Below are 15,712 nucleotides of genomic sequence, written 5' to 3'. Positions count from 1 at the left end.
ATTTCTGGAAGGTCCCCCATTCCAGGCTCTGTGATGGCTGGTGGGCTGGCTGTCCCGGGATGTTTCCCTTGTCTCTCTCTGTGTCTCTCCCTGCCTCCCTCCCTCGCTGGCTTCTTTGTGCGAGGGATAATGCCCACTGGGCGGGGGAATAGCCGCCCGGGGAAGCTCTCCGGCCCGGCATTTCGGAGGGCCCTTGCCTTGGAGGATGGTGGCAGCTCAGGATGGGGAACCCCAGCAACGCCACGCCAGGACTGCGGCTGGTGCGTATGGCCTCGCCTTCTCCCTCCTCCCTTGGAAGCAGCAGCAGCAGCCAAGGAGGCCAGGGAAAACTAGGGGCCCGAGCCTTAGCAGAGTCTGGGCTTTAAAAGGAGGCTCAAGCCAGCCTGGTGGAGTGGGATGAGTGCTGCTGGGCTCTAGCTCTGGAAATCAAGCAGTGAAACATGTCTGTAGCTATGTAGGCGTGTAGAGAGGTCTCCTGGCACCTTTGAGACTGACTGAAAGGAGAGAGGTCTTGTAGCACTTTTGAGACGAAAAGAAATGGGAGAGATCTTGTAGTACCTTTGAGACTGAAAGAAAGGAGAGAGGTCTTGTAGCACCTCTGAGAGTGAGACTGACTGAAAGAAAGAAATTGGCAGCCTGAGCTGTTCGTAGACTTCAGTCTACTTCCTCAGATGCATTTCTGCATTAATGCGTTAATGCATCTGAGGAAGTAGGCTGAAGTCTATGAAAAGCTCATGCTGCCAATTACTTTCTTTCAGTGAGTCTCAAAGTTGCTACAAGATCTCGCTACATACTGATTCCAAAGACTAACGTGGCTATATCTTTGATATCTATGAAATGGCGAAGTTTATCCTCTCTTTGCAGCCTATTTTGTCTCCCAGTTTTATGTGGATGTGTGAAAGTTGCAACCATTATGGTTTCCTAGTGGCTGTCAGTGGCAATGTAGATCATGCCAGCGCTCTATTGAATTGGACAAACAAGGCAGAAGTAAATAAAGATGTTTCAGAAGCATTGTTGTTGTTGTGTCATTTCTGATTTAGGATGACACTTTGAGAGACATTATAATGTAGTAGCTGGAATAAGACTCTGGAGACCAGGGTTCGAACGCCCATTCAGCCATGGAAGCCCACTTTGGTAAGTCACACTCTCTCAGCCTCAGAGAATGGGAAAGGCAACCCCATGTCTGAACAAATCTTGCTGAGAAAACCCCATTATCAGCTATCCTAAGTGCAAAGGAGGACAAGGCACATTAAAATGTAGGATAGGGAAGAAAAATGTTGGATGTGACAAAAGCCTTAAAAAACATTCCTATAAATGTAAATTTATGCTTCTTTAGTCATGCACAGAATAGAGGCCCTTTTGGAATTCTTCCTGGACAGAAGGTTGAAATGGAGGGCATGTTCTGGAAAAGGAGGACCTCTGGTCACCCTGCCTGTGATAGACCTAAATTTACTTTGCAGAGAGCCAGTGTGAGTTAGTGGTTTGAACGTTGGACTATGACTCTGGAGACCAGAGTTCAATTCCCTGCTCAACCATAGAAACCCATTTCTCCCCCCCTCACCCACTGAGTGACCTTGGGCAAGTTACACACTCTCAGCCCCAGGAAACCGTGATAAGGTTGCCTTGTGTGTGTGTGTGTGTGTGTGTGTGTGTGTGTGGTGTGTTGTGTGCCTTCAAGTTGTTTCCAACTTAATGACGACCCTATTATGGGGTTTTCTTGGCAAGATTTGTTCAGAGGAGGTTTGCCATTGCCTTCTGAGAGTAAGCACTACGCTGCTTATCTACCTCCTGAACTTCTATATACAAACAGGGAATTTGTTTTGGAGCTACAGCACTTAAAGTGATGACAAACTGCATTATTTCTACAGTGGTTGTTGTTGTTGTTGTGTGCCCTCAAGTCTTTCAGACCTATGGTGACTCTAAGGCAAACTTATCATGGGGTTTTCCTGGCAAGATTTGTTCAGAGGAGTTTTGCCATTGCCTTCTGCTGAGGTTGAGAGTCACCCAGTGGGTTTTCATGTCCAAGCTGGGAACTGAATCCTGGTCTCCAGACTCATAGTCCAACACACAAGCCACTATGCTAGACTGGCTCTTAGGGCTCACCAGAAGTCGGAAACAACTTGGAGGCACACAATGACAACAAATAAGTCAAAAGAAGGAAGGGAGTGGGTGGGTATAGGGTTCTCAGACTAAAAAGGGTACCTTTTATGGTTTCTGTTTCTTTAATGGTTGTATGGAAAAGGAAATTTGAGCAGATGTTGCTTGTTTTTGATTGTATTTTATATTCTTGCTTGTTTTTAATTGTATTATTTTAAATTGTATAATAGTTTGAGTTCCAACTTTAGCAAAAAAGCAGGATATTAAAAATATAATGATTGTCACCTGGTTGGGTGACAAGCAATGCAGGAGCCATCTCCTATTTTCACTCTGGCAACCCTAAGTGGGCAAGATGACAATAGAATGAGAGGAGGAGAAATAAGAAAGGGGTTGCCACCAAAAGGCAGGATACATAAAGAATGGGGCTACAGATATATTTATTTTTCAAACGAATTAACATGCCTAGAAATGGGGGTAGAAATACACAGATATATCAGGTTGTGATTTTAGTTGGACAGCAAGCATGCGGAAGATGAAAAATTAAGCCAATGAACACAGCAAACCTCTCAAATGTCTGCCCTCCCCATGTTGTTTAAAAATTATTGTACAATATAACTGCAATGATTTTACAGAATGGTAATGTCACAATATTGTTAAAAGCTGGGGGAGACATTTTCTAGGTTTATTTAATAAAATATATACGAGACTGATGTGTACATCCTGAAAACAGGTGTGTGGAGTTTTTGAGGATATTCTGGAGCAAATAAATTTATGTCAGTACATCCATCATTCTCCATCTATACAGGAATATTGTAGACTCCCCCCCCCCCACATGAGTAGAGGGGGTCCCTATGAGGAACAATACAAGTAGCAATGTTCCAAGCAATTTCTTGTATGCTAGTTTCTCATAGTACAGCCAAACTAGTTGGATGCTATTTTGCAAAATTAACCCTGGGCAAAGCTGCCATCTAGACCAGCCCTCGCAGCAAAGGCAGAAGTGCTGTGTGTTTACAACATAACAAGGTGACTACGGTTGCCGGTTGCACGTTCACCATTGTGTTGCTGGCTGCGTTTATGAGGTTGGGTTGAGATTGTTTTTGCTGACTGTGTTCATGGGGGATTATTGGGCAGGCCACATGTACACAGCTTTTGTTTGGGCTTCCCCCTGCTCCCTCCCTCCCTGAAAGAGTAAAGTTAATTGGGGCCCCAGAGATAAAACAGCAAAATTGTGCAGTGACAAGAGTTTTCCATAGCAAAGGTCAGGAGAGAGTAATAGCATCAGAATGAGCCCAATGACAGCAAATTGGCAATGAGGCGTAGGAATTATTTCCACAATTGCGCTAGGAGAACATCTTACAAGACATGTCTTTAAATTACATCAAGAACTTCTATGAAGGATGTGTAAGTATGAATGAGATTAGAAGTGCTCTAGAAAAAAATATGTTCTCATTATTGGGGGATAATGAGGGTTCAAAAGGACAGTTTGTTACAAGCCATGGAGTAAATACTGAGACTCAATTCCCCCCTTACCCCAATATACAGAATGGAATAGTCCCTAAAAGGAAATTTGTATTCTACTACTAGCTTCTACTTTTTAATAAATCTATACTAAGCTACAAATGACACATGTAAGCTGTCAAACATTACTTTAACATCAAACAATACTTCATTATAATGTGTATTTGTTGCATTAGGAGCCTAAAATAAAGTTTGAAACCATATTTGAAACACTTATCAATTTGTTTGGCTTGTCTGTCTGGACTGTTTAGTTTTTACAGTTCTTACTATAATTAGAACATGTTTGACTTAGTATTGGAATGATTATTGGGACAAGAGATTCTTATAGCATGATTCGTAATGCACTGATCTGGATCCCAAAGGCCTTCCAAATGGTGTCTAAGTGCAATTGGAAGTGGGAAATCGATTAACATAAATAGGGGAGTACAGTTCAGGTCTTGGACATAATATAGAAAATGACCTTTGAAATCTACATTTGGCCTCAGATTACCATGAGACTTCAATCATTTATTTGGTTATCCATCACCCAACAGAGTTTTCATATGATCACTTTAGAGACAGGTGTAGAATATGTTTTCACATCTGTACTAAGCAATATGGTGAAGGAATGATGAGGAGTGAAGATGATCCTTGATGAAATATGCTTTTATTCATTTTGTTTTCTGAGTTCTTTCCTGTTCATATCATTCTTTACAGCTTAGGCCTCCTACAGTGATTGGACAATTCCACACACTTTTCTTTGGCTCTGTCCGAATGTTTTTCCTTGGTGTTTTGGGTTTTGCAGTTTATGGAAACGAAGCCTTACACTTCAGCTGTGAGCCAGACAAGAGAGAAGTTAATCTATTCTGTTACAATCAGTTCAGGCCTATAACCCCACAGGTAAACATTTTTCTCTTTTATGACTAATTTATTTGCTGATACCAATGCTCAACTGACAATTTTAAAAAATAGATCTGCTGTACACACTGTAAAGGATAAATTAGTATGCTGACACAGAACTGTGATGTACTGATTATGAAGGGTACTAACAGGTGGGGCAATGCTATACAAAGTTTATTTTATATGATGCTAGCAGAAAGCAAGATTTAAAACAAAATTAGGAGTTTTCAGCACAGGCAAACCACGCTAGAGTAAAACATTTGATTTCCCCAAAAGTATAACTCTTTTAAAATTTTGAAAACTGGCAGTGTTTTTAGCTTAGGATGTAGCACATAATTTCCTCCTCTCCTACACAGAGCTTTCCAAAAATCTCAGGATATTTGTAAGCACTGAAGCAGCTTTTGTTTCCTACCAGTTTCCATGGGGTGGATGGGGCATGCAAAACTATACCTGCCTATCAAAAAGCCAATTCCTGGCAAAGTGAGAAATTACTGAATATATTCATCGTACACTTGCTGAGGTGTACCTGACCTGAAAGTTTGATTTTGCTGTTCTATTACTATATTTGAGTGCACTTGTACAATATATGTATTGCATCCTGAAGGTATTTTGTTTTAGGGCTTCTACATGGGCACTATGAACTATTCATTACTATTATGCATTTATTACTATACTCATGTATAAGTCTAGAAATTTTAGCCAAAAAATTGACCCCAGAAACCTGAGTCAACTTATTAATGGGTTAATGCAAATACCGTACTTTAACTCATAAAAAAGAAACCATCCCCTGGTGAAAAGCAAGAGTCTAACTGTCTTAGAATCACTGATGCTCCTTTGTACTCTCTCATCCAAGCAGTCTTTAGTGTGAGCACAAAGAATTATGCCTGCTGGAACATTGTAAGTTCTTTGGCATTATTTTTCTCCAGTTCATTCTTTAGATCCTTTGTTACATGCCCCTAGGTTTTACCCCTGACTTAACCACAGGTCCTATCATAATCCACAATTTTGGCTCCAAGACCTGCCCTCAATTTATACATGGCTTATAATCAAGCATATATGGTAATTTATCAAATTTTTTATATCCTGCCCTGTATCTACAGATCTCAGAGTAGGGTAGAGTCAATAAAACAATTTATAAATTATAAACTGGACACTTATAAAACAACCGTGGATAGAAATCCACCAGCCAGTGAGGAAGAAACAAGCCATGATCACTAGGCCCAAAAACTTGAATGAATAACCAAATTTTAACTTGGTGCCAAAATGAGATCAGTACTGGTGCCAGACACTTTTAAGGAGAAGGCATACCACAATTGGAGGCCAAAATAGAGAGTGCGTTCTTCTGTTTGTCCAGGTAATGTACAGCTCCTAACAGTGGGTCATACAGGAGTAGATACCTAACAAATGTCAGTGATTGATCAGACAGAGGTAGAGAGACATGTTTCCTTAATGTTGCAAAGAAGCATGACATCAGCTTGGAACTGTATATTTAAAATGTCACACATCTGCATTAGCCATTACTTGACAAATTAAAACATAGCACTTTACTTTTTCGTAGTTTTTCTTTTAATTGTATTGTTCTTTTAATATTGTTAAGCTGCTCTGAGTCTCACTTCTGAGGAAAAGAGCAGGATACAAATAAATATTATTATTATTATTATTATAGTTTTATCTTTTTTACAAAAATTACATAAAAATAGAAAATGCCCTCAAATCTCCAACAATAATCTCAACAAGACATTTCATAAGTATTAAGTAAAGTCTGTTACACTTTAAAGGATCCTGACATTACATATAATTACTTCATAGAAATGTCACAATATTCTTGGTACAGTACTCCAAGTAAGTCATTATCGTTACTGGTCTGAATATGGGATGCTCCTCAATGTCAGATTTGGTCACTTGTCTACCTACCTCAGTATTGTCTATTCTGATTGGCCATTATTCTCTAGGATTTCAGATCAGTTCCTGCTCCCCCAGCTCCTAGATTGAGAAAGCAAGTATCAGATCTAGGACTCTCTGCATGCAAAGGATATGGTTTACCACTGGCTGTGGTCATAGAATCATAGAATCTTATAGCTGGAAGAAACCACAAGGGCCATGTAATCTAACCCTCTGCCATGCAAGAAAGGTGCTCGTCCAACTTCTGTTTAAAGACATTTAAAAAATGGAGAGTCCACCACCTTCCAAGACAATTTATTCCACTGTTGAACAACTCTTACTTTTAAAGAGCTCTCCCTAATGTTTGGGTGGAATCCTGTTTACTGCAATTTGAATCCATTGGCTTGTGTTCTAATTTCTGGAGTAACAGAAAACAAGTTTGCTTAATCTTCTACATGACATCCCTTCATATATTTAAAGATAGCTATCATGTTACCCTCTCAGCCTTCTCTTTTCCAAGTTAAACGTACACAGTTCCCTAAGTCATTCCTCATAAGGCTTGGTTTCCAGACCTTTGGTCAACCTGGTTACCCTTCTCTGGACACGTTCCATCTTGTACATACCCTCTGCCCAGAACTGGACACAGTATTCCAGATGAGGTCTGACCAAAGTAGAATGAGTGGCAATAATTTCCCTCAATCAGGACACTATGGCGCGTTATAGACGAGCCTTTAATATGCCCCCGTCACGTGCTAGGGGTTGGCCGAGGACCTAGCGTCCACACCGGCCTCACCCCTAGAACGTGACCAGGGCGTAAAGATGGTGGCGCCCTATACACATGGGTGCCGCCATCTTTATGTGCTGGATGCGTTGCGTCCGCACGTGTCGCCCCGGAAATGATGCCGCAAATGCGCCCCTTGCGCTTTGCAGCGCCTCTTCCGGGGCCTCAGAAGGAGCGCAATGTCCGCGCTCCTTCTCGGCAGCGTCCGGGAGCCGTGCCGTTTAAAGGCTGCGGCTCCTGAATGGTGCAGGCGGCGGCGGCAGACCGCCGCAATCCGACGGTCTATAACGCGCCAATATTCCTTTTAAGGCAGCCCAGAATTGCATTGGGTTTTTTTGGCTGTTGCATCACACTATTGACTCATGTTTAGTTTGTGGTCTACCAAGAGCAGTAAATCCTTTTCACACATATTGGGTGTCACCCTCCTAAACTTCTGCATTTCATTTTTCCTGATTAAATGTAGTACATTTATCCTTGGTGAAATACGTTTTGTTAGTTTTGGCCTAGTACTTCAATCTGTCAAGGTAATTTTGAATGGTGATCCTGTCCTCCAGGGCATTAGGTACTCCACCTAATTTGGTGTCATCTACAAATTGGATAAGCCTGCCTTCTATTCCATATTCTAAGTCATTTATAAAAATGTTAATCAACATCAGGCCCAGGACAGAACCCCAAGTCACCCCATTCATCAATTGTCTCCAGGATGAAGAGCAACCATTGGTGAATATTCTCTGGGTTCAGTCTGAGAGTACGCACCAATATGTGAATGTGTATGGACATTGTAACATGTGATTTCAATGTCCTGATGCAGATCTAGACTTTGTAGACATCATTTCTGTGAATAATTATGCTTGACTGCAAGAAATTTTTGCATGTCTGTAAAAAAAAATAATATGAGAATTAAGAATAATTGGACAGATGCACATTTAGCTTTATTATTTCCCTCATTTCATGTTTAAGAATTCTCTTGAGAATATCAAAAGTAGAAGTACTGATCTGAGAGCCCGACAAGTAATTATTAATCATATAAGTATAATGTAAAATATAGACAGTACAAAAAAAGAGAACTGGAGAGAAGGCAATTAGTTCCCTGTAAAGCAGTGATTAGAAACCCGCTATACTGTAAACTGAATGCACTTCACTCCATGCTCAATTTATGTGGCCCTGTAAATGTTGTTGCACTCCAGCCAGGGGTGGCCTATATTTGGGGATATGGTATTTGCAATCCTGTAGAGTAGTTTACTGACCCTCTAGGCAATTTGTCTATATCCAATAAATAAGCAAAATATGAAGACTTCTGTTTAAATAGATGTGGTAGCCTGCCAATTCTTAAACAATGAATTCCCATCCATTCAATATTGATAGAAGCCATCCAGACCCCCCCCCCGCCCAAAATAGATACATTACTAATAATCTTGTAAATGTTAATTCTAACATTTAAAAATATGCAGAGATTTTAAAAAATGCATGATTCTTCAAGTATACCTTGTAAGTATCCTTATCTGCTTCTTTACGGTTGTGGAATCCCTTCCATGTTGTTTAGACAACAACTGTTATCACAACTCTTTCATGTTACAATCTCTCAATAATGGCTAAATCTAGCAAATGAATGAAGACCTGCATGACTTCAGTGAGCTCACAAAATCCTTCTGATATACACTATGATTAGAGAGTGTTCATGAGATTCTTGCTCCAGATTAGACAGGAGAGTTGTCAGTAAGCAAACACCAAATCCACTCTTCCCTCCTCCATATCCCAACCGGGTTGGTGTTTTTTTTTTCATAGTTGTGATGGAGACAACCTTCTGCTTTTTCTACTTACTACTTATATCCAAATTTCCAGAATGGTACAAATCATTTCAGACTGTGCTTTCTGCTTTGGATCCAGCCCATCCAATCCAGACCTGATCCAAACCAACCAATTCACTTCAGAATTTGGCTATACTGGTTTTGCAGCCTGATTTTGATATCACGACTAGCACAACATGTTGATGTTAATATTGCTATAGCTGCTACTAATATACCTGTAACAGCATCCATATAGTATGTAGTATTTCTTGCGTACAAGATTGTTTCATGAAAACTTTTCTATGATAGTAATAAAGTAAGTACTGAAGAACAATTTATTTACCATTACCAGTGTTTCCAGAAACATTCTTTTACACACTCTCCATTCACACATGGCCCAGCAACCAAGCTAATTCTCATTCAGTGAATTTAATATATTCCCCAGAGCAAGATCCAGAAATTTCTACAACATGTGTAAAGGATTTCCCAAAGGCAGAAAGTCTGAAAACTGTCAGTTTGGTTTTACAGTATTATCAAATTTTCAAAATGTTGATAGGGAAATTTTAAATGAAGTTAATTGATAATGAAAACATCTTTTGGAATAAATTATAATATCATATTTCATATAAATGCTATGTTTAAATTAGAATTTAAGATTATCTACAAAGAACAAAAGAAAAGTTTCAAGGCACTCAGAAGGATGTCTGTATCAGGTAATATGGTACAGTCATAAATGATCTGACAGCCGAGTTTCTGCTACACTTTAGGTATTCTGGGCTTTACAACTAGTGACCGTACTGGTACCTGGAGCCATTTTCCATCTTTATGCTGCATGTAAAAGCATCGCTCAGGAAGATATCCTTCAAAGACCTGCCTACACCGTTTTTTATATTCTCTCTGTTCTGTTAAGGATCATCCTTGAAGTTGTGGCTTTTTGGCTTCAGAGTCAGCTCTTTGGTTTCCAAGTGAACCCACTCTACAGATGTGATGCAGGAGCCCTTGATAAAAAGTTTAATATTACCAGATGCATGGTACCAGAACATTTTGAAAAGACCATCTTCCTTATTGCTATGTACACATTTACTGTGATCACAATTATGTTATGTATTGCAGAAATTTTTGAAATCTTGTATAGAAGGTTAGGCTTCCTGAATACTCAATAACTTTGTTATAATTAATTTATCCTGTTTGTTCATCAACACATATTTTTATGTACAATGTAGTTCTCTGTTTTAAACAGAAATTACTTTCTTCTAATACCAAAGTTTGGTGACTCTTTAAAGGCTAACAAAAGCAGCTAGCACCTTAAAATACTCTTTGAATATTTCACCAAGGAATTCTTGAATACCTGAACACACGTTGTATATCTATATTTACATAGATATATAAAATATCCTGATTTGAAACATTCTTCTTGTTTGTGTGCCCTCAAGTCATTTCTGACTTACCCTAAGGCAAGATTTGTTCAGAGGGGATTTGCCCTTTCCTTTCTCTGAGAGAGTGTGACTTGCCCAAGTCCACCCAGTGGATTTCCATGGCTGAGCTGGGATTCAAACCCTGGTTTCCTACACTGAAGTAAATGCAGCGGGCTTATTTCCAGGCTGAGTTGTGATATTATAAAATTTTAAGTGAAATCAAATGTTCCTGAACTCAGGTGAGACTTCCAAGTAAACTTTGTAACTTTGGCTGTAAGTATACCTAGGATCACACTATAAAAACATCAAAGGATATTTATAACTTTACTGACTATAATGGAAACAAACAAGATGCTAAATCTTGTATATCATTTAAGACAGACTTACCAGAAAAAAATATACTTAAAAAAATCAGAAATACATTTTAACTTTAATGTTCTGTGTTTTCCAACAGAGCAGGTTGGTTGGTCATAATTAGGGAATTTTATTTTAAACCTCATATAGAGCAAGAAGAATAACCATTTTCATTGACAATTACCTGTTGCATCAGATGCATGTAGTCCACAAAAGTTCGTAATAATAAGTGTGTTAGTCTTTAAGATGCCAAAAACCTCCTTGCTGATTTTGTTGCATAAACTAACATGGCTATACCTCAAGAGATTATATTCATTGAGATTCCATTTTATAACACCACTTTTAATTGTATGAAGTAGTTTCTGTTATAAACAGAATGAGCTATGTTGTTTGCTGCTTGTAAAGTACTTTTAAGCTACCATGTTGAAACTGTTCTTATGTTGTCCTGTTTTCCATTCTATTTTTCCTTGTTCTATACTATCTCTTTATCTTAAATAAGAGATAGTGATAATTTATTTCCTCTTTTGTTTTATATTTTGTATTAATACAGGAACTTGTTGAAGATATATTATGCACAGAAAATTATCTCTGGTGGGATGAAAGAGACTTTATTCAGTATTTCCTGTAGTTTTAGATAAGATAATAATAGAGCTCCAATTTGTTTAGTTATCAGTATGAAATTATGTTTCTGAGTGGAGGAAGGATGTAATCATGTTGTGCCAATTTTATTAGTTTCATAGATAGTGGATAAGAAAAGCAATGAGGTCAAACAACTCTGCCATATTTCTGACACACAGTAATGGGAAAATTGCTGGACATGTTTCTATATTGTTTCTATATTTATAAGGTTATAAATACTTCATACGGTTTTAGCAACAGAAAAGCTTCCTCTTATTGCACTGAAAACCATATACATGCTGACCAAAATGCAGACCTCATGCTTTAATTTCAAATACTTCAGAAATAATCAAGTAATAGTTGAAGTTTCCTGCATAGTAAATTACCTTTTCAACAGATTCTTTATGGACTGCTATTTAAAATTAAGGGCTATTGTGTATGATCAGAAAAGGTATCTCGCAAACATACAGTATTTGAATATTTCTGTGATATTTATATATGCCCAATCCAGTAGTCCAAATGAATTTCTAAATAAATATCAATAGAAAGGAAGTACATAGATAGTACCCACACATAGCTTGCTACTGATTTTTATTTTCTTTTTCTTTTTTAAAAAATTGATAGTATTCCATCACTAAACCTTGATTGAAATACAGATCATAAGCTAAAACAACCAGTTCAATTTACTGATTGCAGCACAAACACACTATACAAAACAGCTCATTACTCCCCCCCCCAAAAAAAAAAACAAATAGAGATTAGATAGAACTGTATGATCCATCATAGCTATGTCTAACCTAGATACTTCAGGTCAGCTAGGCTTCATAACAAGCACAGTGTTAAATTCACAGCACAGTATAAATTTCAAAGGTTTAATGTGAAGGCAATGTATGATATTTCTTACATTCTTTTCCTAAGTCTACTTTCAACATAATACATAGCATTGTTGTCTCCTTTCTGTTTTTGAGTCCCTTCCTCTTACACCAATGATAGATGCATGGCATCTCTATGTATAGCTTTGGCAGTAATTTTAGATCATTAATGCACCATGGCCATGCTCCCAAGTCCAAACAAAAAGGAAATACAAACAGCATGTGCTCTTGGCTTCTTCATAATCTTCCCAGCAGTAGTCCAACTTCTCAGCCTTTGCATAACTCAGTACTTTTATAAACATAGAAATACAAAATAAAAGCAATCATTGATTTTCTAAAGCAAGCCACCAGGAACTATTGGAAAAGAAAGCAACAGAGAAAGCAGTTCCTTTGCATATCACTTCACAATGGTATCTATGTATTTTGTACATTCTATGTACAACACTTTTAATGGATTAGAATCCATTAAAAAGAGAAAGATACCTTTTAAAGTTAACCTATTTCTTAAAGTCTCAAGAAACATCCCAGCCCAGCTTTGACAAGTAGTCAATGTCTTATTTCAAACAATAGTGACATACCCATCACTCCAAGGGTTCAAAGTGACACTTTTTTTTCATCTCAATAACCTTATAGGTTAGAGAGTGGCTTACCCATGATTATCCAGTAAACTTCACAGATGAGTGGAATCTGAAAAGCAGCTGCCCCACACTGGATCTCATTCAACATGTGAATAATCTCTATTGGATCCCTGACCTGCTGTTCAATGGAGCACCACTCTTAGTGGTTGAATGAAGAAAGTCAGAATCTACTTATATTGATCAAAATATAACAATTACAATTCTAAGTCCCAAGACAGTTTATGTTATAGGTGAATGCTTTGTTTCTGCATAGATATGAGTTATGTGTTATGCAGATCTACATGTAAAAAGGGATGCTGTGAATGTGGCTTGCCAGCTTCTTTTTTTCAACCCACCCCCTGCTTTTAATAGCAGCTTGATTATGTCACTTGGCAATAATGTTTATCCTCACACTATTAAAAACTTTTTTGGCCAATTGCTGGAAATCAAACTGTTATTAAAGGGACAAGAACTGGCCAGATATTGTTTACTAATCAGCTGTCAATGCTACTTTATATTATGCAATGTCTTTTGTTCAGTGGCAAAGCAATGATTATTGTTTTATCAAATATCCATCCATGTTTCTATTTAAGCAGAGACGTTGTCGTTTCCCCCCAGATTCCAAATGTATAATCTCAGGTACAATAAAAACTTTTTATTCACAACAATATGGGGTATGTGAATGTATTACACAAAAGCTATACATACACTGCCTATTCTGGTTAAAGTAAATTAGATTATAGCCAAAGCCATCCTAATTCTGTGCATGGAAGACAAAGTTTCATAAAGTACAAATGCACTGGTGTAGTGGGGCTAGGGCTCACCGAGTGAGAGTGACTTTTGATTAGCAGAAACACATACTTCAGGCTTTCCTACTTTCTCTGAGTTTAACTGCAGTCCCTACAGTAGCTAGGAAGGAAATGGCTTTCCACAGCAACAGTATATTGATGGGAGAGACCTGTACTGGAATGTAAAGTGCTTCTTGATGGGTTAGTTTTAAATAGGCAGTTAAGACCCATTAGCTTTACAAAAGATGTAGTTATGACAGAGATACAAAACTACTAGCACTGATAAGGAGCAACACAACTGGGCTTTTTAGATTATTCCTAGGGCATAGGTGGCAAAGTGTAGTTCCCTAGATGTTGTTGGACTGAAACTCCCATACCTGGCCCAGAGGGACCTTGAAACTGTCGTACATGCTCTGGTAACCTCGAGATTGGACTTCTGCAATGCACTCTACATGGGGCAACCCTTATACCAAACCCGAAAGCTACAAATGGTACAGAATATGGCAGCCAGGCTGGTCACTGGTACTTCCAGGGCCAGCCACATAACACCGGTGCTCCAAGATCTGCATTGGCTGCCTATTCGCTTCCAGGCACAATATAAGGTGTTGGTGATGACCTATAAAGCCCTAAATGGCTTGGGCCCAGGATACCTGAAGGACCGCCTCTCCCCGTACATTCCGTCCCACACCCTCAGAACATCTGGGCAGCAATTACTTAGGGTGCCAGGGGCTAGGCTTACCTCTACCACGAGGAAGTCTTTTTCTATCGCTGCCCCAGCCCTTTGGAACATGCTGCCCACAGAGCTCCGCTCAGCCACCTCCCTGGCCCAATTTAGAAAGGATTTAAAAACCTTTCTATTTAAGACCGCATTCCCCCAATTAGAGTCCTAGTAGGCCTCCCCTCCTCCGTATTCCGCAGGAGGACTGACTAACGGGGGCTTTTATTCTGTTTTATTCTGTTTTATTATATTAGATGTGTATTTGATTTTTGTTGTTCTTATTGTAATTTGTGTGTTTATTATGATGTAAACCGCCCTGATCTTAGGAAGGGCGGTATATAAATAAAATTTTTTATTATTTATTATTTATTATAAAGTGTAGTCAGCAAAGCCAGTGGTGAAGAAAACATTGAAAAGTGCAGTTCAAACATACTCTTCTTCATGGGAGGGTTTTAAGCAGAGGTTGGATGGCAATACAAAAGGGATGCTTTTGCAAGAATTTTCTGGATCAGCAAGGGGTTGGACTAAATTACTTTTGGGGTACCATGAATCTCTATAGTTCTGCCATTCTATGAAATGCCTAAGAAAGCTTGAACTCCAGCACCAAAGGTCAAAAACACACTGCAGAGATAATCTAATTTGAGACTGTTTTAACTGCCCTGGCTCAGTGCTAGAGAATTCTGGGAACTGTAGTTTTGTGAGACATTTAGCATTTTCTGTCAAGAGCTCTGGTGCCACAAAAAAACTATGATTCCCACAATTCCCTAGCACTGAGCCAGGGCAGTTAAAGTGGTCTCAACCTAGATTATTTCTGCAGTGTGTTTTGGGCAAAACTTAAATGAAATCCTACAACCCTCTCCTTTAAATGTATATCCAAAATCAAACCAGAAAGTGATGGTTCAATACAACCATCTCTTTTGTTATACCGTCTGCTCTCTATATCCACAGATTAAACCACCCATGGCTTGAAAATATATTCAAAATTCCAAAAAGGAAATCTTTTGACTTCTTCACTATTTTATAAAAGGTACATCATTTTACTATACCACTGCATATAATGGAACTTCACCATCCATGGATTTTGGCATTCATGGGAGGGGTGTGTGTCTTGAAACCAAACCCCAGTGGATACTGGGGGTATTATGTACTCTTTCCCATATGAAACTATGATTAGACTCCTTGTGTTGGGGAGATGAGTGATGGGGGGAAACCATGGAAATTATTACCGGTTAATGGAATTGACGTATAAACAGGAACAAAACATGATGCAGGCTTAAATAACTACTGTATGTTTTCACTACTGCAAAAGTTATTTTGCTTCCTGCTTTCTATTACTTTATGGAATAAAAATTGCTTGCTGGGAACATGGTGACTTTTAATGAAGAAA

At 38.7% G+C, this 15,712-nt stretch overlaps 1 protein-coding gene across 3 annotated transcripts; it reads left to right on the top strand.

Moving 5' to 3' along the window:
* The first annotated feature begins 198 nt into the window (after positions 1–198).
* Positions 199–13,048, top strand: GJE1 (gap junction protein epsilon 1). Of its 3 annotated transcripts, none has more exons than XM_042445438.1 (3): positions 199–260; positions 4,312–4,494; positions 12,836–13,048. In XM_042445438.1, exons 1-3 carry the CDS (start codon positions 222–224, stop codon positions 12,992–12,994), a joined length of 381 nt encoding a protein of 126 aa, XP_042301372.1. In that variant the 5' UTR covers positions 199–221; the 3' UTR covers positions 12,995–13,048. The 3 variants fall into 3 exon arrangements, with proteins under 3 accessions (XP_042301372.1, XP_042301371.1, XP_042301373.1); XM_042445437.1 differs by lacking the exon at positions 12,836–13,048 and adding an exon at positions 9,711–10,106; XM_042445439.1 differs by lacking the exon at positions 12,836–13,048 and adding an exon at positions 9,854–9,939.
* Positions 13,049–15,712: the final 2,664 nt, after the last annotated feature.

The sequence above is a fragment of the Sceloporus undulatus genome, chromosome 1 (genome assembly GCF_019175285.1).
Source record: "Sceloporus undulatus isolate JIND9_A2432 ecotype Alabama chromosome 1, SceUnd_v1.1, whole genome shotgun sequence".
Lineage (NCBI taxonomy): Eukaryota > Metazoa > Chordata > Lepidosauria > Squamata > Phrynosomatidae > Sceloporus > Sceloporus undulatus.
The sequence above is the reverse complement of the archived record's forward strand: the minus strand, read 5'-3'. Positions and strand labels throughout refer to the sequence as shown.

Excerpts from the sequence above, each read along its gene's own strand:
- GJE1 (XM_042445437.1), top strand. The coding sequence starts at position 222 with ATGGGGAACCCCAGCAACGCCACGCCAGGACTGCGGCTG. Across the intron at positions 261-4,311 it reads CCACGCCAGGACTGCGGCTG|CTTAGGCCTCCTACAGTGAT; the intron begins GTGCGTATGGCC and ends CATTCTTTACAG. Across the intron at positions 4,495-9,710 it reads TCAGGCCTATAACCCCACAG|GTATTCTGGGCTTTACAACT; the intron begins GTAAACATTTTT and ends GCTACACTTTAG.